Consider the following 25763-nt stretch of genomic DNA (forward strand, 5'->3'; position numbering starts at 1 on the left):
TGTTTGGACCTGCGCTATCTGAAATAAGGATGTCACTTATGTTCGATTCAGATATGAGAACAACACTCAAGGTGTGAACACAGAGGTTTGGGGACACAGAAAATGCACTTTATGTGAGGGCCACCTGGAAAATGTCTTCCAAACGTCCTACAAGGTGGGACTTCAGCATCGCTCTATTCTTACAGGCTGATTGAGAACAGAGGTAAAGAAATGTGTTACTAAGCTACCTTTTTCAAAAGGTGCTGGTTGCTGAGTGACAAATGCTACAGGGGCCCGTGCTCAGATGGGCTCTGCCAGGAAACAACTTGCCAACCTGCCAAGCAGCTAACTTAAGCGCAAAGCCTGGAACAGCATGAATCATACTGGGTGAACTGGGGGCAGGTGAGAGGCAGGATTGAGCTGGGATCTATTTATAGTGAGAGACACACCACTCTGTCTCCTTTTCTCTAAGTCCTCAATTGTACCATGAAGTAGGGTTACTTGAAGTCATTCCCAAAAGTTCCAGGGTGGTCCTCTGTAGAAAGAATGGGGATGAAATCCTGTTTCCTAACAACCATACTGGGAATTCCTGACTTGGGCTTCTTTCCAAGACCAAAAGGCAGCTTTCATAAGAATACAGGCCAAAATGTCCCTGTGCACACAAACTAGTTTCCATGTTTAGAAGTGAAGCACAGGGAGCTGATGTACATAAACATATTTTAGTCTGCGTTACAAAGAATTTCAAATCCACGGAAATTCTTTTTCCTTAGTCAGATTTCATGAGACATATCAGTGGCTCTGACTCCAAGCCACCTTACCTAATTAGCCAGTTGCCAGCTGTACAAGGAAAACAAATTTATATTGTGTGCATATCTCTATATAGGGAGGTGTGAAGAGTGTATGTATATTCCTAAATGAGCAAAATTAGGTCAAGTTCACAGTAAAGTGCTATTCAGACTGAAGTGGATGTATTTAGTTCCATGTCTGATCTTCCTTAGGTCAAGTTCACAGTAAAGTGCTATTCAGACTGAAGTGGATGTATTTAGTTCCATGTCTGATCTTCCTCTTTTTAAATAAAAGGAAGCTGTAGCTATAACACTTTTGGAGATGCTAACTATTATTATTATTATTATTATTATTATCATCATCATCATCATCATCATCATCATCATCATCATCATCATCATCATCATTGTATTTTTCTTATCTCAAGAAATCTCCATATCAAAATGTGTTATCTAAGGGTCAAACTAAAATACTGGCTCCCAATTGTACAGTATTTCCCTGACTATACTATTGTAAGTGCTCAAGATGTGACTAATCCTTCTTTGTCCGATGACAAGTCCCTTTGTAAATAGAAACGAGTCTAGTTGTAGTATCTGCAGGGGTACTACAACTGACTAAGGACAAAAGAGGTACTGGCAGGTATGGTAATGGATGGGTATTCCTTTCTCCTTGTCATAACCTGGTCCCTGCATCCCTGTTCCATTTTCAAACAGGGATTATGATTGTGTATCTAGTTTTATCTTGAACATGAGTGCTGGCTTTCACTGAGGGTTTATGTTCCTATCTAGCTTCACTTGTTCCATGCAGAACTGCCCATTTCTCATCTGGCAGTGCTTGGTCACTGCACTACAAAGGCGAGTTCGTGGCCCCTCCTTCTAGGCAAAATAGGAAATGCAAAGTACAGTACTTAAATCGGAAGGCACCCATTTTACAATTTCATAAAGCTTCCCATTAAATAGTTCAAAGCTTGTCAAAAGTTCAGAAGCAAAATCAAGTCCCAGATGAATTAGGCACAAGGCTAGTTGGAAAAGTCTTTATTGATAAATTACACTGATACCTATATATACAAACCATCCTCCATTCTCCTTTATTACACCTTATCTGGATGCGGGGTTGTCTATATACCTAGGATGAGGATCTTTCTCACTAGCTCGTAAAAGATGATTGTGCAAACAAGCCAACCTCAGCATTACCCAAGGCCTAGGAATGGAAAACCGCCATCAATAGGGGATTTGACTATATGGTCTGGCCCTGGGCCAGGTATGGTCCCTCACAAGAGGGACACTTTGGTCTCAAGCTTCTGGCAAATGCTTCTCTATAGCCCCAAAGTGGCAAGAGCAATGCACTGTTCCTGAAGGGAATCACACCCACATTCCATCATACAGGCTCAAAGCCCAAGTACAGGTAGTGCCACCTGGGCTGGAACTGAAGGGGAAAGGAGAAAGGCATGTGTTTCAGTGCCAGCCAAGCCCAGAACCTGGGGCAAAGAGGGGCAATCTAATCCTTTGGGGTCTTGGGAGGTACAAAAACAAAAAAAGCCCAAAGGGCAATAAGAGGCAACCCACTTCAAACTTCGCCTATCTGGGCTGTGGCACCACTTGCTCCTCCTCGTCTGTACCCTGCAGCAAGTGAGCACGTGCTACTCCTTAAGGACCACTAAGGCCATCTTCCAGCCCTAGTTCTGGGGAAACCATCTGCTTTTCCCAGATACCAGCTTGCGACCATGAGCTTCAGCTCAGCCTCTGCTGCTCACAGACTTGAGCCCATGCCAGGTGCCTTCGGCTCAGTTCCTTAGTGCAGGTGGTTGATTGATTATGACTTGAATGACAAAGTCCTTTTGGATCTTGGTCTCCTGCAGGCGGGTTCTGTCTGTCAGAAGTTTCCCAGAGAAAAACCAGCGCTGCCAGGCAGGCTCCAGTCCTTCCTGGGCATACAGCTGCTTCTTCAGCTGACCAATAGTGTCAGTCATGCTGGCACTCAGACGCAGGTCCTTGCCAGTGGACAGGCGCACTTTGAGGGGGAACTCACGCCGAGTGTTGGGTGCTGGCTCGGGGGCATCCACACCCTCCTCCTCGCTCCGCTCCATAATCAGGTTGACAGGCGGTGCCAGACAATAGACAGGGAGCTGGTATCGATTACCTAGTTCATCGTAGCACTCAGTGAGAGAGCCTGCAGAAGGAAGACACCGGCAGAGGGCGTGAGAGGCTTACAAAACAACCTCTCCCTAAACTATTTTGAGGAAAGGAAAAGACTTTCAAACATAAGCTTTCCCTTTTCTCCAAGAAACTCTCTTTCCTGAATGTGCAATGTTTCTTGGACCTGACTAATACCTCTCTTATCCTAGACTCCTTCCAGAGCTCTGGTGATCCTTCAAATTTTCACATAAAGTCCTAGAACCAGCCACATTCTCTTCCACTGGAACACAGAAGTGGATTTATATTGTGTCAAACCACTGGTCCATCCAGCCCTATATCTAGTCTCTTCCCTGAATGCATGATGCCCATGAGGGTACCAAGAGCCCTCCAGTTTTGGACAAGACTCCTTCCAAACTCATCTAGAGAGTCCCTCATTCATACCCACTCAAGTACTAAGCAAAACCCTAAACCTGGCTTCAGTCATCAGATGTAGTGCTCTGGGGTGGTATGGTGGCTGTCAGTGGCCCGAGAACTAAAAGCACTGCCCACCAGCCATCCTAGCACACAAGACCACTTGCCATTCTTCTTTTTGACCCACTAGAGCCTGCTATCTTCCTACTGATAGACATGAGAATACCTTTTCATAGTTTTTTGACAGGTACCCTTACTGAGCCTGACGGGCAGAGAGGCTACCAGTTCCATAATCTCTTGCAGTTCCCACAGGTCTTAGTCCCTTCCACCCATTTCTACTTTTTATTCTTGAAAAAGAAACTAAGGCTGGTGGGCCTTTTATTCTTCAACAGTAAGTAATTCCTGCTAGACATGTTTACCACAATGGGTACCGTACACATAGTAGAGGAATGTGACCACTCCTGGCCTCCCAAGTGTGCATATCTGTATAAAACTGTAGTGAACAATATTCATGCATATGTATATATACGCCTACAGTGAGGCTGACTTGAGGAGTCAAGACTCTTGAGATATTTACCTAGTTAGATATGCCTGGTTTTACTCCCATTATAAGGCACAGCTTTTGGGCAACCCTAGAAATGGGATGGGTAGGGTTTAATCCTATAAGACTTATGCTTCTCTGCACATACCATGGGGCAAAGTGACTCCAGCACCATCAATAATGGCCTGTGCCAGCCCATGATCATTGGACTCCACAGCATAGGCAGCAGCCTTTAGCGCATCCCAGATCTCTTTGCGGCCCTCAAAGGCAGGTGCAGTGTCCCAGAATTCATCCCTCTTGCTCCGTAGCTGTCCATCCGTCATAGGATAATCACTTTTCCATTTGGGACGATCTTTCTTCAAGGGTTCATTTCGACCTGCAAAAGGAAAGGACAACTTCAAATGCAATCCGAAAGTAGAAATTCTTATGGGCTCTGGCTCCTTTCCTTCTACAGTGACTACCCTATTTTTTTCTTTCATAAACAGGTCCTGGCAGGGTAAATTTCACTAACCTTTGGCATAAATTTTGCCCCCACTCCATCTTGGCCGTGTCTCTTTTTTCAGATATATGGCAGAGTCATGTGACCAGAGACAGAGGTATTTTTAAAAACATTATTGATGTGGATTGTGGTGTAGTGCAATATATCCTTCACCATACCATATTTACAGCTCAGAGAATCAGCCAAGAAATAAGCTCTAGAGCTAGTGCTGACTGATTTGCAAGACTGGGGGAAATGAACCAATTCAAGACAAGGCTCTACAGAGAGAAGTCTGTGCAGGTTGGGTTTTTTCCCTGGATATGACACTGATTCCCAGATGACTTTCAACTCTTTTAGAGTAGAGACAAGATTCAAATACCAGCGGATATTACCTGAAGATATCTGTGTGTGTGTGTGTTACATGTGTCTTTTATTCATCCACCAACACGCTTTTACATCTCTACATATACACAGTATGTAAATTGTATATATGTGGATTTATGTATGTGTGTACATGTGCGTCTTTCACACTTACACGCAAAGTAAGTAGACAGTGAAGCAATTCAGGCTACAAGAGCCTGAGTTATGGAAAACACAACGGAAAATAGCAAATTTTCTCTAGGCTCATTTGGAATAAAATTTAATAGGACTGACACTGAGTATGACATGGGAAAGTATGCATAAAGACAACAGTTCATTTATCATATCAGCACTTCCACTAGTAGCCTAGGCAGATACAAAATCACAAACAAAACATATACTGTACTAGCTTCTGTGATGCTGTAGTACAGAAAGCCAGTATTATTTTCAAGTCATACCAGCAAATATGTATGATATTTCTAGGGCCAATATTAAAACTAGTAGTAATGTTCAATGCTAAGCAGAAAGGCACCTCTCCCTTGGAGCAAGGTCAGAAAGACTCAGCTTCCCACAGAAGTGAGGGACAAGCCTGCTCCTTTCCTGAGAAGCTCAGCCTAAAAACGTCAGGGGACCTGCGCAGGCACAGAAGCAACTTGATAAAGTGGAGGTGTAGGTGGGGATAAAGAAAAATATCCAGACTGCTGCTTTAAAAATAATAGAGGGATTGCCATCTACCACGGTGTAACAAATACTACCAGCATTCTTCATAATTAACAGGGAAAAGACACCGTTCCGAAGTATAAATCTCTGTGGAAGGAACTCTAAAATGCAGTTTCACGTTATAATTGCTCCCACAGCAGCACATTAGGACAACCCTCTAACAGAAACATGGTTTGGAGTTTATACATATACAGTAGAAATGATTTTATTTTAAATGAGTGTTTAGTTTTTTGGCCACTGTCCCCAGAGTGACTCAGAAATGTTCATTAAGTACAATTTCATTCTAAAATGTTGTAACTGTAAAGCCAGAAATGGATTTAGAATTATAGGGATTTAGAATGAAATTAAAAGAAATTGGCTCAAAAGACATCCGAGTGAGAAGGGACAGAGAAAAAGGAAACAAGTTGAAAAACAGTATTTTAAAATGCTCAGGGCAACAAAAACAGAGGCTAGGACACTATGGTTGTTACAGATTTAAGGTTTTACGCTAATCCAAAGCAGTTCTATGACCAAACAAGAAAAGGAAAGGAAGACAATGTGTAAAAAAAAAAAAAAAAGGTGAGGCTTTCCCTGAACCAATAAAACAGCATCAACAGACAAGCACCACCAGGACTCTTAACTCCAGATGGATACAGTACTGCAGACCCTGGGGCAGGTAAAAGTAACAGAGAAGAGATGCTGAAGCACATGTAGTTAAAGCAACATTTCAAGATGTTGTCTGTGAACCCAAAGAATCTGTTTGAGGTGTGTTGGTAGCATCTGGTTTTACCTCAGGAGTTCTGTGACAGTGCCTATCTTTGCTCACCATCCCTCCCCCTCCTCCCCAGCCATCACCATCCTCTTCCACAAGGCAGTTGATGCTCATGGCTGCTGTCACTGTGGTCAGGGAGAGGCTAGTCTAACTAATTCAGGAATGGGCATGTGATATGTTTGCTTGCTTCCTGCTCCTTCCTCTCTCACACAAGGCACTTGTTTTACGTGGTTGCTGTGGTGTAGGGGAAAGGACAATCTGTAATCGGGTGGGAAACAGGGGAGAGAGAGGAGCCACGCTTAAGACTCCTTTGCATGATGATCTGAGTGAAAATCCAGATCAAATGCTGCCTCACTGCATTTTCAAACTCTTTTCAAATTAGAAGTTTCTATAATATCTATATCTATAATATCTATACCCTTCTAGAGTGGGGAGATGATAAATAGGATCCAATACCTTAAGTTAGAAGCCTTTCATTTAGGTCTTCATGTTATACAGTTTGAATACCTTGTCACACATACATTATTTATCATTGTAAAATAACATATTCCATACTCTATTTTTCTCAGTTTTTCAGGGGGAGAGGGGAAGGCTTTGGAAAAAAATGGGGGAGGAGGAGAATGGTTCCCCCCCCCATTTTCCTGAGTTTTTCCCAGACCTTCCCATCTCTATGCCTAATACATTACAAGTTCAGTGACTAGACACAGCTTCTATACTCCTAGGAGTCTTTCACCCATAACTCAACTATCAGATACCATTCCCATAAGCGACATCCAGAAGCAGCAGGAAATATATCTCAGATGCAACCTGAAGGCTGCTCTGAGTGACAGTTTGCAAGCAAAGCTATTAACTGTAGCACAGTAACAGAGTGCACGCTTTGCATGAGAAGGTCCCACATCCTATCCCTGGCATGTCTAAGCAGGGCTGGGGGGGTGCTCCAAAATGAGATTTTCTTTAAGGTGAATAGGAGAAGGGGTGGTGCTTTTTATCAGGATTTATGCTGGGGAGGGAGGTTTCATCCTTGCTGAGCTCCCAATTAAAACTGGGCCTCATTATGTCTGCTATGACATTTATAAAAACAAAAATACTCTGATGTGGTTCCAAGTCATGTGCCTGCCATCATGTGTAATCTGGTCCTCAAATTTTGGAGAGCCGCTACCTGTCAGTATGAAAAGCATTCTACTGGATGGACCTATGATCTGATAACTATGAGGGAGTTTCCCATATTTACAAGTAGCCCTCAGAATATTCCTTGCCTAGAACCTTATTGTCATTTCAGTCTCCTGGCAGTACTCAGTGCAGAACAAACAGCAAAGAACAGCAGGGTAGGGTGGGAGAAATGTGGAGGAAGGAGCTATTCTGATCTGACACATACCTTTCACACACACAAACACACAAATCTCATCAGCCAAAATACTGCCAGGATATAAGCAATTAACCAACTATATTCTCTAGGGCACTAGATAAAGCAGGAAAACCTTGATTGGGGTAGTAACTGCAGTTTAATGAGAGTAAAGAGACCCACAATACAGTATATCCCATCCCCGCCCCTACTTGGGTTACTCACTTTTCCAGAATCTTCACAGCCCCAGTTACTCATAAAGACCCTCCCCTGCATCCCCCAGACCTATCGGAATGGCCACCAGTAACCCCGGATGAGGTGGAAGAGCTTATTAACACCTTGAAACCTGGGAAAGCACCAGGTCCAGATGATATTCCAACTGAAATTCTTACAAGCAACCCCTCATGGTGGTCGGAGCCCTTATCTAATCTATTCACATTAATTAACCACTCAGGTCTTCTCCCCCACTCCTGGCTATCTTCAATTATTGTACCCATTTACAAAAAGGGTGATCCTGCTATCCCGAACAACTACAGGCCAATAAGCCTTCTTTCGTTCATTGGGAAGCTCTATTCCAAATATTTACTTAATAGACTCACATCGTGGGCACTTTCAAAAGCTCTCCCGGGCAGAGAACAAATAGGTTTCCGCCCAGGTGCCTCTACAGTTGACCATGCCTTCACACTATCTTTTCTGGCTGAAAAATACTCTGATCACCACGGAGTCAAATTGTATACGGCCTTTATTGATCTTAGAGGAGCGTTCGATTCAATCAACAGGGACATCCTGTGGAAGAAATTGGCCAACTGGGGGATTGACCCCCACCTCCTTTTTCTGATTCAACGTCTTCACTCTTCCAATTCGTGCCGGATTCGCCTTGATGGCACAGGCTCCATGACTGACGAAATTTCCATCAACAAAGGAGTCTGTCAAGGTTGTATACTTGCTCCTTCTCTTTTTAACTTATATCTTGCAGATCTGCCTTCATTTCTTTCTAGTTCTGGAAACTCCCCTCCCTCCCTTAACGGTGTCCCAGTACCCATTCTTCTTTATGCAGATGACGCGGTGCTGCTGTCAGTCACTAAACCTGGCCTTAGACTTCTGCTATCTTCTTTCCAAGATTACTGCCTCGCCAATGAATTATCAATTAATTCCGAGAAAACAAAAATTTTGGTTTTCTCGAAATCTTGGGCCCCGTCTGTCTGGAAGATTGGTAATTTATCATTCCAGCAAGTCCAGACCTTTAAATACTTGGGGATCACTTTCCACTTTCGACATAGCTGGATCCACCACCGCAAATCTGCCATCTCCTCAGCCTTACCACATTTAAATGCAATTGCCCGCTTTCACTTTAACAGTGGCGACCAGTACATCCCTGCTGCTCTCCACATATTCCAAATCAAAATCCTTTCCCAGCTGCTATATGGAGCCCCAATCTGGATTGAGGCTGCAAATCAAGACCTTGACAAAGTAGCTGCCTCCTTCCTCAGAAGGATTCTTGGGGTCCCTAACCTAATTAGATTATCCACACTGATACTTGAATTAGGCATCCGTCTCCCCTCTACCACCGCTTGGTCCCTAACCTTCAAGTTTTGGCTTAGACTCCACCTCAATACCCACCCTGACTCCTTACTCAATGACCTATTAAAAGGTCCCTTCTCATCCAAGTGGTTTAAACTTCTCGATGCTAACCTTGCATCTCTGGACCACTCCCCTGAATCTCTTTCAGACACCAACCTTCACAGAGCCCACCAAATCATCAAATCCAAACTCTGGCAACAGGAACTCAATCTATTACTCCCTAATGTAAACCCTACTTGTTCCCCTCACTTCTTCGGCCTCTCTCCCTCACTTGGTAGACCCTCAAATTATTTTAGTAAATTAATTAATCCCAGTAAAAGGAGAGCATTTATGCTAGCAAGATTAAACATCTTTCCATCTGCTGTTCATTTTGGCAGATTTGCAAACATACCACGCAACAACAGGCTTTGTCCTTCTTGCTCATCTGAGCCAGACACTCTAGAACACATATTACTTCGTTGCCCGGCTCACCAATACCTACGAAACAATATCCTTGAACCCCTTCTGTCTTCTCTTTTTGTTTCCTTTGTCGACCCTGTTCCTATCCTTTTAAGTGATTATTCGGCGACCATCTCCAGCTTGGTAGCGGATTTTCTACTAGCGGTCTCTAAGTCAAAACCCCTTCCCCAACCCCCTACTGCATCACCTTTCTAGTTCAAACCTCCATGATTGTTCCCCCTGGTCTGTAATATTATGGCACAAACTGTTATTGCTGTATGTTCCTTCTCTTTTTAAATGCCTATAAAGGTTTAAGTCAGTGGTGTCCAACCTTGGCCCTCCAGATGTTCTTGGACTTCAACTCCCAGAAATCCTGGCCAGCAGAGGTGGCGGTGAAGGCTTCTGGGAGCTGTAGTCTAAGAACATCTGGAGGGCCAAGGTTGGACAAGCCTGGTTTAAGTAAAGTAAAGTAAGTACAGTATATCCAGCGAAATAGACCAATACGTACATAAAGAGATTCATTAACAAATGTCAACTCTTTTCTCTGGAACATGACAGAAAGTCAGGTATTGCTGGGAGCAATGGTTACACTCCAGACACCAAACAGACAGTCACTAGCCAGATTCCAAAAATTGGAGAGTAGAATAAAGAAGGACTCCTTTCTCTGTTGTTGTTTAGTCGTTTAGTCGTGTCCGACTCTTTGTGACCCCACTAGGACACCATAATCCTAGTATTCATGAGATCACAAAGATTTCAGGGCTCAATAACAGCAGCCCTTCCTCACTCCTTCCCCTCCATGCATATGAATCCTATCAAGGATAGAGAGGCTAGGCATCAATTTCTGAAGGCAGAAATTCCTCCATGGAGCCCACTAGAACAAAAGCACTGACCGACTTACATCCCCCATCTCATTCCTGTTGACTCCTAACCCCACCCCCACCCCCAAAATGACCACACAACAGGATCTGTCATCATCATTCCTAAGTTACCAGAAATGTCTTTTATGGGGCAGCTGCTCGTGTGCTGTGGGGGGTCACTGTCTTCTCCAGCAAAAGAGATCATAAACACTAATTGTTTCCGAAAATCAATGCAATACTGTTTGGCTCTTATCTAGCAACAACCTCTACGTGGTACTTGCAGGGGTTGGAAGAACAGGGCACAGCCATGAACAATGAAGGCTGTGTATATTCTGCACCAAGAGGTCCAAATTTGGTATCTCAAATAAATTATGAAAATCGTGGAAATATTCATGCCTTCTCTAATTTTGAAGATTTTACTCTACTCCTAAAATCTGAATACTCAAATAGATTAATTTTAAAGGAAGCTACAGTTTTGAGGCATAAAAAGCTTGAAAAGTAGGGAGATAGGAATACATGGGCAGAAGCCAGGGAAGTATACATGACAAGGGAAGACCAGAAATCTTGGCTGCCTACTCCTACCAGTTGGATGTCTTGCACAGCCTCTTCTGGTTTCTAGGAATTCACCTAGCACTGCCTACATGAACCAGCTTTTGTTCCTAGCCATCACTCACAAATGTGTTGTTTTAAAAGGAAGGCAGAGAATTTGTGGATGCCAAATTCCGCGACAGATTCCATGAGTGCAGGACGAAATCATAGACACACAGAATAAACAAACACTTTCTCAACAATAACTCCCAGCCCTCTGCAATGCCATTTGCCCTTTCATCCACCATGGAGGGGGTGCTTTAGATTCAACATATGGGAGAGCATTCCATGTGCCCCCCCCATCGTACACTAGGTGTATTACTCAGTTCCCTTTGAGAAGAAAGAGGAGAGGGACAGCTTCCTGAGTTGACCCTGCCCAGGCTAGCTCTGCAAAGGGATTTATCCTCAAGTCAGCTGTGTAAGGAGCTTGTGCTGCAGATTTAACTCTAATTAGGGTAGTGGATGGAGAGTAAAGCCAGGGGCAAGACATGTTCTCAGAAATGGAGAACAAAGCTGAAAAAGCAGGAGCCAAACAAAGCAAAACTCACAAAGCAGTCATCTCCGTACTGAGAAGGACTGCATAGAGATCTCATGAGTTTTATGCTTGCCCGGGCTAGGAAATCAAAATTGCTTTTCTGACTAAGGAATTGGCTATTGGTGAATTTAAGCAAATATATAGTATATAAATAGGTAAATAAGTAAACTCGGATAGATGACAAGGAAACAGTCCAGGAGAGTTTAGAAACAGCTAAGTGCCACTGTTAGCTGAGAACCTATGAAAGGAGGGATGACAACCCTGATAGAATTCACTGAATTCCAAGTAGAAGCAGACCCCTTTTTGCTCCTTTCAAGTGCAAGCAAGGGAAAAGAACATTATAAAACTGTATCTTATTTTGTCCACTTGCTGCAACCAGAAAGCTGCTGGGATGAACAGGCAGAGTCATCTACTCCCTCCCCACCCCAAGTTACATTAAGCTTCTCAACTAGATTAGATCCTGGAACAATTAGCTGGGTGGTGGTCAGGGTAAGAGGCAGCAACCATTCTGATAGACAAGAAGTGTCATTAATTTGACTCTAGGCAGCCCAGCAGATAGAGGAAATGGCTTGTGATTGAACAGCTACAAGATCTACTCTCAGGAAAGGGCAGGCCCCCATCTGACAACCCTGTGCCAAGATGTCTCTGTCTGCCAATCAGAGACTAATTAAGAATAGCTCTGGCTATACCGCCTGCCGCTTTAACAGCTTGGAGGCAGAAAGAGCATGCGCAGGAATGGTTTACCTGAGCATGTCCATCACTACTGCATTTGACCTTGCTAGCTCTGAGGTCTTAAAGCAGAGGTGCTAGGCAAGCTCTGAGGTTGTGGGACACATTCCTTTAAAGGAAATCTTGCATGCGGGGGGGCTGGGGGGAGAGAAGGTATGTTTTTAATGGGAGAGACTGAAACCAGAAAGTGGCACCTCATTTAAAGCACTCTGACGGTTCCTAGGAAGGGTCTGCAAAATCACCACTATTTGGGCCTAGTCTCCATCTTCCATTGAGTAAGAGAGGTATAACAGTTGCTAGGAGAAGTGCATGGCGAATTTATTTGTTTAGACTACTATGCCCAGAATTCCTGGATTTTGGAAGCTGTAACCCAAAGAAACAAAAACACTTTCCCAGTTCTAGGAATCCTGCCCTGGCTTTCATGCTGCTATTGTTCAGGCCTTGGCCAATACCTAGCACAAAAAAAGAAAAGAGCACTCATCTCAAATGATTGCTTTCAGCCGATGAGTCTGTCATCTGGAAACAAGGAAGGCATTCAGGTAGTGAACAGTGGTCACTACCAAGCCATCTTTCCTAGGCAGCAAATGCTAAGCTCCTTTTGCTGTTGTTGCTACTATTGAGATCAGCTAGACAGACCACAAGCTTCTAATGATCTTGTTAGGCTTTACTGTGGTTTATCAATGCACTGTTGAACCTTAATGTGTATTTACCATATTGTGAAAAGTAGAATTCATTTGTATGACCTCTTAAATTTTTGATTTGCACTTGATATTTCATTGTTTTTTTTTTGGATTTGATTATGTACTTTTGTTTGATGATGTTGTAAACCACTTTGAACATGATTTTACCATGGTAAAACAGCATACAAATAACCAGATGATCTTGGTCTTGCTTTGCTGAAAACATTCCTTGGGTACTGTGCAACTCCTGCCCCAAACACACCTTTAATTTTTGTTTGTAGTGGTGTGGAAGCTAGTAAACCAGAAGATCCTTTTAATTCTAAATAAGGAACTTGACAAAGCTTGACAGAAGACGCAGAGAATGAGAGGCATACATTAGCCTGAAAGGAAGAAAAATAAAGGAAACTGCCTCATACAGGACTATTTACCTCACTCTATAGTAGTTGTACTGACTGTGCCAGTGGCTTTTCAGGGGTTCAGACACAACACCTCTTTCAGGCCTTCCTGAGATGCCAGGAATGGAATGTAGGTTTCTTCTGACAAGCAAAGAATGTGCTCTATGACAGCTGAGCTATTGCCAAGTACAGTACTGTAATGCTATCTAGCAGCACCATTACTGGAATCAGTGTATTCAAAGCCTGCATGTATCAGCTAAGGATCCAGCTAGCCAAATATTTCATCTCGTTGCATTACCATTTCCAGCAGAATTATAATGGGAGAGTCATTCTCTATTCTTCATTCTCTGCTCCTCAGGGATCAAGGATACCTGAAACCTGAAGATGTATATTGTGTCATCTCTTCCAACAGCCATCGGCTTATTTCTTCCTACCTCAAAGCTAGGTGAAGAAATAATAAAATCTGCCCAATGCTTTTATTTATGCTCACCACTAGCTAGTTGGAGAAGAGGGCCCAATATTATCCCTGCTCCTCATAATGAGAGGAACAGAGGTGTGTGCAAGAAAATAAAAAGGAAACAAGATTAAAAAAAAATAAAGAGCGTCTCTTCCTCCCCCCCCAATCTGTTGCCAGAGCATATTGCAGAAGGAACCCACACTTTATAGAAGACTAGGTTGAGAAAAAGCCAATCCAGCAAGCTGGTATCTATGGAAGTCCCAGCATTAGATGAAACTTAGCTTTTTTCTGTCCTACAACTATCTTATATTCTACACAGTGTAAACTATTTATCATTAGCAAGCCTCAAAGAAATGAGTCTCTTCATCCAAGACATTATTATGCTACATATACACCCACACATCTATGCAGGATTGTGCTAACATGTGCCATATCTGTCATACATTGATCTGAGTTACAGCACACACCTCAAATTTCTCTCCATCCTACATAGGGCCATCTCCCCTTCACAGTATTATGCAAACTGGCTATCTACCTTTCTAGGAAACAAGTCATGCTTCCCTCCAGTTCTGTAAAGTTTATATTTTAAGGAAGTGTAAGTTCTTGTCAATTCTTTTCCTTCTTTATTTCTCAGAAATACAATATTTGATGCTATACTTGGTAGCCTACACTTAGTTGTAGCCCTTGTATTGTGCCTCCAGCATATGGAAGCAAAATCAGCTAATACCCCAAATGTACTATGTTACAACCTCAACAAGTCTGATAGTCCAGCCTAATATTTACAAGACTCACTCATGACGTACATTAACACCTAAGCTAGTCATCTCTGTCACAAACAAGATCTAAATTATGAATATAATTATATATTACAGAGGAACAAGTTCAGTTCTCTGTTATTACATTCAAATTGTACATTGTGTAGTGCAAAAACAGATGATGCCATGTCTAATAGCTTGGTTACATCCCATTTGGATTACTGTAATATGCTCTATGTGTGGCTGCTTTTGGAAAGCGTTCTGAATTTCCACTGTTTCCAAAATGCTGCAGCCATGCTATTGATGGCAACCAGCTATAGTCAAAATAAAAATCTTTTACTACAATAAGCTCCATATGGCTTTCGTTCAGGTTATCCAAAGGACCATACATCTGTGTACAGTGGGGTCTTGACTTGAGAACTTAATCCGTATTGGAAGGCGGTTCTCAAGTCAAAAAGTCTGTAAGTCAAGTCTCCATTGACCTACAGTGCATTGAAAACCGATTAATCCCGTAACAGGCCGTTTTTGTTCCATTTTGGTTTTTTTCTGGTCTGTAAGTCAAATCTCAGTCTGCAAGTCAAACCTAAATTTTGCGGCCAGAGAAGTCTGTAACTCAAAAAGTCTGTAAGTCAAGCCGTCTGTAAGTCAAGGGTCCACTGTATGAGTCTGCCCAGCTCTTAAGATCCTGCTCTAGGGTCAAAACTATTTAAACAGCCAGGAATCTATTGTTGCAACAACAGAAAATGCAAAACCAAGGCAGATTCTTATCCAATATGTAGGCAATGAACACAAACAAGATTCTTTTGTTGTTTTCCCTGCAAACCAACCTTGTTAACCCTCTGACATGATTCCCTCAAAATTCCCGAAAGAAAAAAGCCTGTTCCCAGTTTGAATGAAGGCCAAAAGGAAACACCAGCAATTAGATGCTTCTTCAGTGTCAGGTGGCACCCACTTTCATTTCTTAATGCCAATATATTGTATATAGAGGGATATGTCATTCCTTATGTTGAAATCTTTTGTATATTTTGCTGTGCCAATGAAGTAGAAACTGAATTCTCAACACATACACAGGACTAGCCAGAGCCAACTTGCAGCAAATAACACGGGAGCAAACCTAACAAAATGAGCACATGCTGGATTCAGCTGAAATTTCTGAACCAAAGAGGTGACAAAACTGAATGGGAAGGGAACCTGGACAAGATGTGGGCTGCATGGGAGAGACAGACATCATAAAGCTCAGTATTTATTATTGACCCAGCCCACAGACCATTTATCGAAACAGCTCATGACATAAGGTGCTCCCAAACTGAGGACTCAGCATGCTGCTCACACTGGAATTTATGAAGTGTAATATTTATCACCATTCCACACAGTCGTTTCTATGCCCCTTTCCCTCCTTTTCCCGTTCTTGCATACCACTGTGCCATGTTTAAATGGGTAGGTGGAGACTTATAGTATATTCATTGAGGCTAGCATTAAATACCATTTCCTATCACTGTTCCCATATGGTGGAGAAAGTATAGTTGACCACGGATAGCCAAAGCTGTAAGCACCATCACCATTAAGTTCATAATTAAAGGTAAACTATCGGCTAAACTGCAGAAGCCTTTGCGTGCTGCAGGGTCAGAAGACCAGCAGTCGTAAGATCGAATCCACGCAACGGAGTGAGCTCCCGTTGCTTGTCCCAGATCCTGCCAACCTAGCAGTTCGAAAGCATGCAAATGCAAGTAGATAAATAGGTACCACCTCAGTGGGAAGGTAAAGCGGCGTTCCCTAGTCACACTGGCCACGTGACCATGGAAACTGTCTTCGGACAAGCACTGTCTCTACGGCTTGAAAACGGGATGAGCACCACCCCCTAAAGTCGGACACAACTGGACTGAAAATGTCAAGGGGAACCTTTACCTTTACCTTTATCAATCCTGCATGAGGAGATGCATGTAATAAGGGATTGTTTTCAGGAAAGCGGGGCTATGCTATAGATTGAAGCAAACATCACAACATAATGTTTGTGCCCTGCCCCGTATAGTATCTCTTTCTCTTCTCCTTCTCCATGAGCCTACATGTACAGCAATTGCAACTGCTGCCCACTTTGCCACTTCTTTTACTGTGAAGAAAAGAAATCAAAGGTATAACTGCAGCAGTTACACAGAGATGCTGCCAGAGTCTTCCCCGTCACAGTAAACTGGACAGCGAAGATGGGCTGGGTAGGTGCCACAAAATAGGTATTTGCCTATGGCAACAGTCACTGTACTTGTGGTTTTGTATGTAGTGGCCCAAGACATGACTTCCCGTGTTGTTATTTGCCTTGCAGTATTCTCAAACAAGCCCACAAAACCAGTTTTCTGAAAAAAGGCCTCTTTGCTGAGTTACAATTACTGCTTGTACCTTGCTGGAGCCTCAGCAGAAGGAAGCCATCTTCTTCTCAGTACTTGCCACTGCTTATCAGGAACGCAAAATGTTTTGCCTCTCTTAGGAGGAAATGGGAAAAGAGCTGGAAAAGAGCTGGACAAAGTGCCTGGCATCTGGAACTGAGGAGATGGAGTGATGGAACACTCTTCTAAAGTTGTAGCTGCTAACACTACAATCAAGTCCACAATCAAACAATAATGAAAAATAGCACGGTTGGAGTTGCATGGTGATAACATAGTGCTGCAGTCTCAAAAATATTGGATATTTCCCAGTCAGAAAAAACAACAGAGAGCCATGGAAAACATAGAGAGTACATGCGGAAGATGTTGTATCACATTTAGATCCTCTTCAAATATCTATGTGGGAAGCAAGAGCTGGTTGATCTAAAACTTGGTATGCCGTTTACAAGCAGTAACAGGCTATTGGGAGCCACCAAGTAGGTTTAATTGAGAAACACCAATGGAAAAGAGTATCTAAGGAGTCCCATCAAGTCATTTCTGGTGTGACTAAGGAAATGAGTGGTATGCAAAGGAGCTCTTGACAAAACAAGTTACAAAACTTGAAAGAAGGGATAGTTGACTTGAGCCCCAGGTTTTGAGCATTGTTGTTTTGAAAACATGGAATTTTACTACTGGCTTTACTACAGCAAACCACTGTAATTCTGCAACTGCCCATTCTCAGGATTCTGCCTTTGTGTTAGCACAGTGCTGTAACAACACATATTAAGCATCACAATGGAAATGAAAAACACTAGAATCCTGCAAACCCACAGAAGTCCTCCCCAGACAGTACAGCATAAATATACTGCCTTGGCTACAGAAGGTGTCAGTACATATGGAGTATTGCCTTTTTTGTGTTGCTGAAAACAAAAACACTACATTTGCTATGTAAACACTCTACCTGGTTTATTAAAGCAGTGGCTGCTCTCCATCACCCTTCCGCCCTGCACAAACCCTTACAGGAAAATTGCCTTAGCACAAAAAAAGGCATTCTGTAACAAAAACCCAGGAGGTCAGCATTTTCTAAAGAGAGCCACCACCAGGCCAGGTAAATCCTGATGAGTTGGCCCAGGATAGTCTGGCCTAATGAAGAATGTTGCATGGTATTGGGAAGATGTCACTGCCAGCTATGTGGCAATCCAAACCATGTGAAGAGGTGATCAAAGATGTTTTCTCTTCCCACTACCTCAAGAACCATATTCTAGCGTACCTGGGTGAGTGGAAGCAAACTAGCACAAGCCTTGCAAAATCTGCTCCAGAGAGGAAAAAGTCAGGACTCTGCTGAAAGTCTTGAAAAATCAGCAGATATCTTGCTGGTGCTACTCTCACTGTGATGCCGGGCTCTGCAATTTCTGGAAGGGCCATGTAGCTCAGCACTGACAGGGATCCTTCATATTGACCAGACCAAGGTTAGTGAGGCAGGTAGACAAATGCACACAATTCAGGATGTGGTTCCACAACAGAAAAGGGAATATTGACAGCTATAGTTTCTTTCTGCCTAGCAGTACTGTGACATGACATGCTGCATGCTTTTAATATCTGTCTTCAACACAACAGGGTGCAGATACCTTGCAGCTCAGCAACAGGGGCAGCTCTCCTACCAAGATGTAAAAGAAGAAAGTTAATCAGTGGGCTCTGTAACAAGATACTCCAAACCTGGCCATTTCAATTGACTACACAAGCACACCTGTTCTTCCCAATGAGTACAGAAAACAGCTGGGGACACCGAGCACACAAGCAGCACAGTCTGCACTTAGGCTCCTGGGTGTGAACTCTGCCTAGTTCACTCTAGAGGGAGATATATGGGCAACATTTCCTGAGTAGAACAAACAACCTGGTCTGGGTGCTGGGCACTAATTAATGCCTGCCACAGGTGAAGAGCTGCTGTGCGCAGGTGGCTAATCCCATATAATAAGGATGTTTGAATATTGTGCGAAGAGAAGAAGGTGGAAAAGCACAGAAGCATCAACCTTGAAGGACGCTCTTGTGGTAACAGAGATGCAGGGCGAGATGCTCAACAAATAAATAATGGATTAAAACAGCAGTGTGCCTCTTTCCATGGCTTCCTAATTTCTGAGACATATGGATGACCAAGGAGTGTGAGTGTACACCCAACTTGAAGCATTGTTTGCATTTCTATAGAGCTAGGCAACACATTCAAGCCGAATACAACTCAGAGACAATGTAGTCACACAAATCAACAAGAATACAAGGCAGAATGTGATGTAAAATACCTGCTCACTGCAGATCATCCAGGCCCTGCCAGAACAGCTTGCGGTGTCAAATGGCCTACCTACACAGCCTTCACCTGTGGTGTCAAGTGGCACCATGTTCATATACATAATGTAATTCCAAACCACTTAGGAAACTTCTAGTTTACTCACCTACCATCCTATCCAGACAAGCTGCTAGGACTGTTGTGCTGTCTGTCCTTTATCTTAAAATACTCTGCCACCACAGGACATAATGAAGATGTCCAATATTTTAAGATTTCAGTTTTCTTCTAGCTTATGAAGCCACAAATTGTGTTTGTCCCTTTCTGGCAAAAGTCTGTGAGACAGCTCAACTGATCCGCACACACAGGGTATCACTAAAAGAGTGCCAGTGAAGAAAGACTTAATTCTGGTTCTCAGAATTCAGATTCTAATGCTTAATGCAGGCCAACTTCATTATGACATCACAGCAGCCAGAGTAGTCATGACTTCCCCACAACAGGCCTGACACAATACAGCAAAACATCCAATGGCACCAAGCAGAGGCGGGGGTGGGGTAGGGTGGGGAAGCAAAAAGAAGGGGATTCTTGGAGGGGAGGCTCAAAAGTACTTATTGCCCATTACAGAGATGAACCCTTATTGTTAGCTTTAATTCACAGCTGAGTGAAAAGAAGAGCAGATGCATGATACACTTTCCCTGTGTGTGTACAGAGCTTGGAAAAGTTGCTCCTTGGACTACAGGTCATATTGACGGGGAGAATCTGGGAGGTGAAGTCCAAAGAAGTAGGTAACTTTTGCAAGCTGTGCATGCAGGTACTGTATATGTGCACACAAACAATACTGAACAAATCCGGGCAAAAATGACTTCATACCACTTGAGTGACAGTGCTGCACATTTATAGGCACATAAGTCCCTCTATCCCAACAGGCATCATGCAAATTGTTCATCTGCTCCCACTAACATAACATATATTGCAGAAACCAAAATTTCTGGAACTGAGGCCCGTACGACTAATATGAGAAGGGATACTGTCCCAAGTTGATAGGTCACCTCCCTTTTTTTTAAACCTGTGTTCCAACAGCAGCTAGAGATATTTCTGTTCCAACAAACATTTAATTGTTGCTTATTTTTACTTCTCTTTTGGTTCTGCATTCTTTAGTGCTGCCTTTATAATAATAATCATGTGCTATCAACTCTATTCTGACATGGTGAAACTTTTCAGGGTTTTCAAGGTAGAGAACTCTCGAAATAAGTTTACCATTCTTTTCTTCCGGGGGCACTCTGGGATTGAGCACTGGTTACTGTCTTCATGCTTTCTATATTTCACAAACCATGTTGAGTAATGTCTTTTTAGACATACAAGGATACGAGTCGTCTCTCTCCTCATAGAGGTTAGAACCCTGCCTGCTTATCCAGCACGGTCAGCCTCTTCCCTAAGAAGGTACAGTTTGTAAGTGCTGCTCTCAGTCCACTTACACACCCGTCCCCACTTCCTGTTTCTCTTTTTCTGCCTCCTACAAAACAGTAATTATTGCTGGGAGCAACACATAAGCAATCGCAATCAGTTGCTGTGTGAGCGAGGCATGAGTCAGTCTTTCAATCTCTTGGTGGGGCCAGTTTCTGGTTATGATAGGGTGTATTCTGGAGTCACACTACTTGAGAAAGAATCATGTTTGTCAGTCCCATGGCATGGAACCAAAACCATCTAATGAGCTTCTCCAAGGGTGGGTACACATACTACATTCACAAGAGTCTTTCCAACATCTCTATATGCATTCACGGGCAAAAGTGATGTTTCAATTAGTAACATATAGATCTGGCTCATCAAAAGTGAAAAATTCAGAAACCCAAGAGAGTTGGGAATTTCATAAATGTAATAGGTAAGTCAGACCCCCATGTTTTAGCAATTTATATATTGTGTTTACCAATACATACAGACACAAGAATGAATCCAAAAGCTTCAAGAACACATTGTCCTAAACAAGGCCAAGTGTCAGAGAGCTGGAAAATGGAGACAACAAGTTTCATTCCACCTATAACACAAATGTAGTCATGTCTGGAGTGGAGCACATGATCAACAACTGGCCCATGATTCAGGATCAGAAGCCAAGATGATAGCCTTTAAGTTGCTATTGTGGCATAATCATCCCTGGCTCACACATTTGTGTTATGCTTGAATTTGGGTAGGGTATAAGTGCTCAAAATCGAACACATTCCAAAGTTTCATAAACCTTCACTGTCTAACCTGGTGCCCTCCAAGTGTTCAGATGATCAAGGAATTAGCACAATACATCTCCTCCCCACACTGAGAAAAGATCTTGTTTTAACACCTGCACTAGTCTCTAGGATGTCAGTACAACTAATATCCCTAAATATTTTAAAATTGGAAACTGCTTAGTCCAGAACTCAGCAGCCAAAAGACTTGCACTTAACTTGGCAGTTTTCAGTTGAAACTTGGATGAGCTGTACTAGGGATGTGTTTGTTCTGTTTCCTGAAGATTCAGCTGATCTCATATTGCCTGCACTTGCAAAGTACTTGCAATACATCACCAAAGGTGCCAGCCCAGGTTTTGACAGGCATTTAAGATAAACACAGCCAAAAAGCTTCAAAGCAACTCTAGATTTGTATGGCTGACAGAGACTTTTGACTTCATAACACCACAATCTTATGCATTTTTCCTCTATAGGAATTCCTAATCTACTGCATCCAATAGGGTTTAATTTCTTTGGTTAAGACAGAAGCAAGAGCCCGATACATTTATAGAAACAATTGAGCATTAGGTCAGAGGTACACAACCTGCAGCCATCCTCAACCCCAGGCTTAGGTGCAACCCCCAAAGATATCTTTATCCTTCTCCCCACTGTTGCCAGGTTTCCATCAGTATTGTGCATGTCCCTCTTTCCCAGCTGCTGCTATTATCAACAAGGAAAGAGTGGTCCCTAACAATGCTAGGGGAGATAGTGTAGAGAAGATGCTCCACTTCCATCCTCAAATATCCTCATACTGTATAGTTCTTTCTTTACTTACCAGGGAAGGAGAGGAACAAGGGTTTTCCCCCCTCTCAGTGGGCTTTAAATATTGTCTTTCAAGGATGTAAGCCACCTTGGGTCTTTTTAAAGGAGAAAGGCAGGGTAAAAACATTAAAAACAATAAAAGGTGGATTTTTGAGATGTATGGACATGCAAGATCTCGAGCCAGTACCACATCTGTAGAATTTGCAAAAGCTGTTTTTTGGGACTATAAATTCCAAATTCCTCAGCCATACAGAAAGATTTGTAATCCAAAACAGCAACTTTTCTAAACTTATCTGCATCTGTAGCTTTCAGGGATTAAAAGAGGATGCATACATGTATTGGTCAAAAAGGAAAGAAATGTTGTTTCTTTAAGAATGCATCTTTTCCCTGAAATCCTTCTGCCTATTACCATTTTCCTGTTGTGTTCCACGCTGCATGTAATGTAGATGCTATGTACACAATCAACCTTAGACAAACAAAACCCTTTAACCTTTCTGTAACACGCAACACAGCTCTATGGAACTCAGGAAGATGCCTCCCACTGTCAGGCCACTGGCTCATCTAGCTCATTGTTGTCTACAATGAAAGGCAGAAGCTCACCAGGGACTGAATTTAGGATATTCTACAGTATATGACAAGTATGTGCCCTATCATAGCCCCTTGGTCTCCCAATTTCTCAGAATCCAGCCATCATCCCAGTAACAGAGGGTAAGCAGGTATACCTGCCCACAGCAATCTGCCATGCAAGCCTTATACCCTATAAACTCTGCTGTGTATTTACTTTTTATTTTAAAGTTCATGCTTAGGAAATCCAATGAATACTTTCTGGAAGACTGGGTAGAAAGACTTTGTTCTGTAGTAACAAGAAGATTTTAAAAAATATTATGGCACTTTGGATACTTATTTATCGTGACACAAGCTTTCAAGGAAGCCACCTATTTTCTTGTTATGTGCGATCAAATCACCTCCAACATATGATGACCCTATGAATGACTAATCTCCAAAATGTCCTGTCCACATGCATAAAATGAGTACATCAAGCAGAGGCCATGCTGAGGTTGGGGGTCCAGCATATCTGGAAGCTGTAATCCAAAAGAGTAGTTTTTCCAAGATTTGAATATGGTAAGTCATTGACTAGCAGTTTTCATGCCACATTAAAGCAACTAACACGGTGCCATATATTTTTTTATTTTGTTTTGGCTTCTGCCAAGTAATCTCACTATTTAAGTCACCACTATGAATGGGTAAAGCTCTTCAAGAGCACTAATCTAACAAGAACACACAGAGCTCTTCAGTCTGTCATGGGATAGATAGACTCCATTCCAAGGACAGAAAATGCAAGATGACACACACAAAAAGAGCAGCATGTGCACTGCCAATGGTTTTTGGTATCAGTGTTCCTGTAGGGCTTTGCAAAGCTGAGATATCACTATATCTGGAGGTGGGGGTGAGGCAATTGAGGACAAGCTTGCTTTTGAAAATAGGATGGTGGGTGTAAAGCTGCAGCCTGGAAGCCCCTTCGCCCACTACAACTCCCTAAAATAAAGGGAGAATAGCCTCTAAGTCCAACAGGGTTTCTGCTGAATCCTTCCATCCCTCTCTTCTAACCAATTTAGCAAGCATATGAGAAACATCAATCACTCAACAGAAGTGCAAGAGTAGACAATGTTGTTGATCCACTCAGACTATTTGCAGATTTAACAAGTAACAGTCTAACACAGAAAAAAGTATCTTAGATCTCCTAATGCCCACACAAACACCTCCCCCCCCCACTTTTTAATGAAAGGCCAACTCTGCTATGTCTCCCAAAAACCTGGATCAATATGTATGCACCACCCATGCTGATACCAAATATATTGCTGATGAGCTTGTTCTATTAAAACCTTTTCTGCTATTGATCCAACTAATGCAGCTGCAGCACAGTGAGGGTGATCTGAGTCTGGAGTGGGAACTAATCATGCTCTTGATTGACCTGGGCTAAGAAGAGTCAGGCCGGTCTTGTGCACATGGGCTCATGCCACACAGGGTCACATGGACACATCAAAGCCTACCACAGCTTCCCTCTTTTTATCCAGAGAAAATGTTTACAGGGTCTTACATTTGGAAATACACAAATATTCCAAGGCTAGTTGTATAAAAGCCACATTCTGGTATTCTGGGTATCCTCAGATAGAAGAACGGCATATAAATGAATATAATAACACACCCTGATGGAGACTTCCAGTTTCTGAGGGGGCAGCAATATGACAATGTGTGAGGTTTGACAAGAGTGCCCATTGGCTTCAAAACTGCTCCTAAAGTACTGGATAGCTCAATGACTTGGGTATGTGGCTACCGAGTTCAATTCCCCACTGTCTCTTTTTGATGACCCATAGGGACCCTTCCAGCTCTGTACAGTAGTTCTAAGATTATAATCTACTGGGCACACCTATGTTTAGAGAAAAAAAAGAAGAGACTGCAGTTTGCACTCCCAAACCATCTGGTGAGACAGGATAGACTAGCTGTTGTATAAAACCAGTAGGCGATTTTCTGGGACATCCCACACTCTTGCTAGAGACGGAGGTTGAAGGACCTAGAGAAACCAGGATTGCTCTGGGGATGAACATGCATTTACAATACAAAAAGACCTTTACAATTAAACAATACACGCACAACAACTGTCCCTGGGAGGAAACGTGTGCCATCCCAAGAAGTCCACAGAACTTAAAAATTCCTAAAGTGGAGTCTAGGTAACACTCATAATCAACGACATAGAGAAGATTGCAGACAACCAGGGTCCCTCCACTACATATTCATCTATCTATCTGGGCCACAACCCGCCCGGACAATCCTTAAACGCCCATTCCGCGTAGGTACAGTAGGTAGTGAGCCAAGACAATGGTACCCATGCCCAGACCTGGTTGGGGTCTCGGAGGGTGCCCGGTGAGTGCCCAGTGGGAACCGGGGGGGGGGGGAGAGGGAAAGGCTACCTCTGGAGAAAGAGCCTTCGTCGGCGGGTGCTCGGACCAGCTCTCGCCTGCCTTCCCAGCGGCCCAGACTCCCTGACTACCGTATTCTGGCAAGGACGGGGGTACCCAACCTGCTCGCTTGCGCGGGTGTCCTGGGTTGGCCGGCCGCTCTCTGCGTTGTCTCCCCACGCAGCTGCCCATGGCGGCAGCCCCAGGCTGCGATTCGGAAGAGTCGACGTGCCTGAGCCCGGCTCCGGGCTTTCTCGCTCCGCATGGGGCCGGATCCCCAGCCCGCCGCCCTCTGGACGAGCACGCAAACTTTCTGAGGCGCGGTCCCGTCCTTCGGCTCTTTCCTCCAGATTTGGGGGGGGGGGGCGGCGGCGGCGGCGGCGGCGGCGTGTGTTGGGAGCCTTGCGGGAGGCGCCAACCGGGGTCGGTTCCGTTCAGGTCTGATCCAGCCTAGGCAGGCCCAACCACTCCGATCCCTCCAGCCGCGGCTCGCTGCTGCTGCTGTGAAGCGGCGGCGGCAGCTGCAGCCGCTCCCCCGCCGAGACCTGGGATCTGAGCCGGGGAGGATCCCCCGGCCCTGGGGAGACACTTGGAGCTCCTCCTCCTCCAGGTGAGCATGTGACTTAAGTCTCAGGAGCCTCGGCTCCA

The 25763-nt window shown here is 43.5% G+C and overlaps 1 protein-coding gene across 2 annotated transcripts; it reads right to left on the reverse strand.

Moving 5' to 3' along the window:
• Positions 1-1784: 1784 nt before the first annotated feature.
• UBTD1 (ubiquitin domain containing 1) lies at positions 1785-25452 on the reverse strand. Of its 2 annotated transcripts, none has more exons than XM_020812048.3 (3): positions 25238-25452; positions 4001-4228; positions 1785-2934 (listed from the first exon to the last, which is right to left on the reverse strand). In XM_020812048.3, exons 1-3 carry the CDS (start codon positions 25305-25307, stop codon positions 2549-2551), a joined length of 684 nt encoding a protein of 227 aa, XP_020667707.1. In that variant the 5' UTR covers positions 25308-25452; the 3' UTR covers positions 1785-2548. The 2 variants fall into 2 exon arrangements, with proteins under 2 accessions (XP_020667707.1, XP_020667708.1); XM_020812049.3 differs by lacking the exon at positions 25238-25452 and adding an exon at positions 25128-25234.
• Positions 25453-25763: the final 311 nt, after the last annotated feature.

This window comes from Pogona vitticeps, chromosome 3 (assembly GCF_051106095.1).
Source record: "Pogona vitticeps strain Pit_001003342236 chromosome 3, PviZW2.1, whole genome shotgun sequence".
In the NCBI taxonomy this organism is placed as follows: Eukaryota; Metazoa; Chordata; class Lepidosauria; order Squamata; family Agamidae; genus Pogona; species Pogona vitticeps.

Excerpts from the sequence above, each read along its gene's own strand:
- UBTD1 (XM_020812048.3), bottom strand. The coding sequence starts at position 25,307 with ATGGGCAGCTGCGTGGGGAGACAACGCAGAGAGCGGCCGGCCAACCCA. Across the intron at positions 4,229-25,237 it reads ACACCCGCGCAAGCGAGCAG|GTCGAAATGAACCCTTGAAG; the intron begins GTTGGGTACCCC and ends TTCCTTTTGCAG. Across the intron at positions 2,935-4,000 it reads TGGAGTCACTTTGCCCCATG|GCTCTCTCACTGAGTGCTAC; the intron begins GTATGTGCAGAG and ends TTCCTTCTGCAG.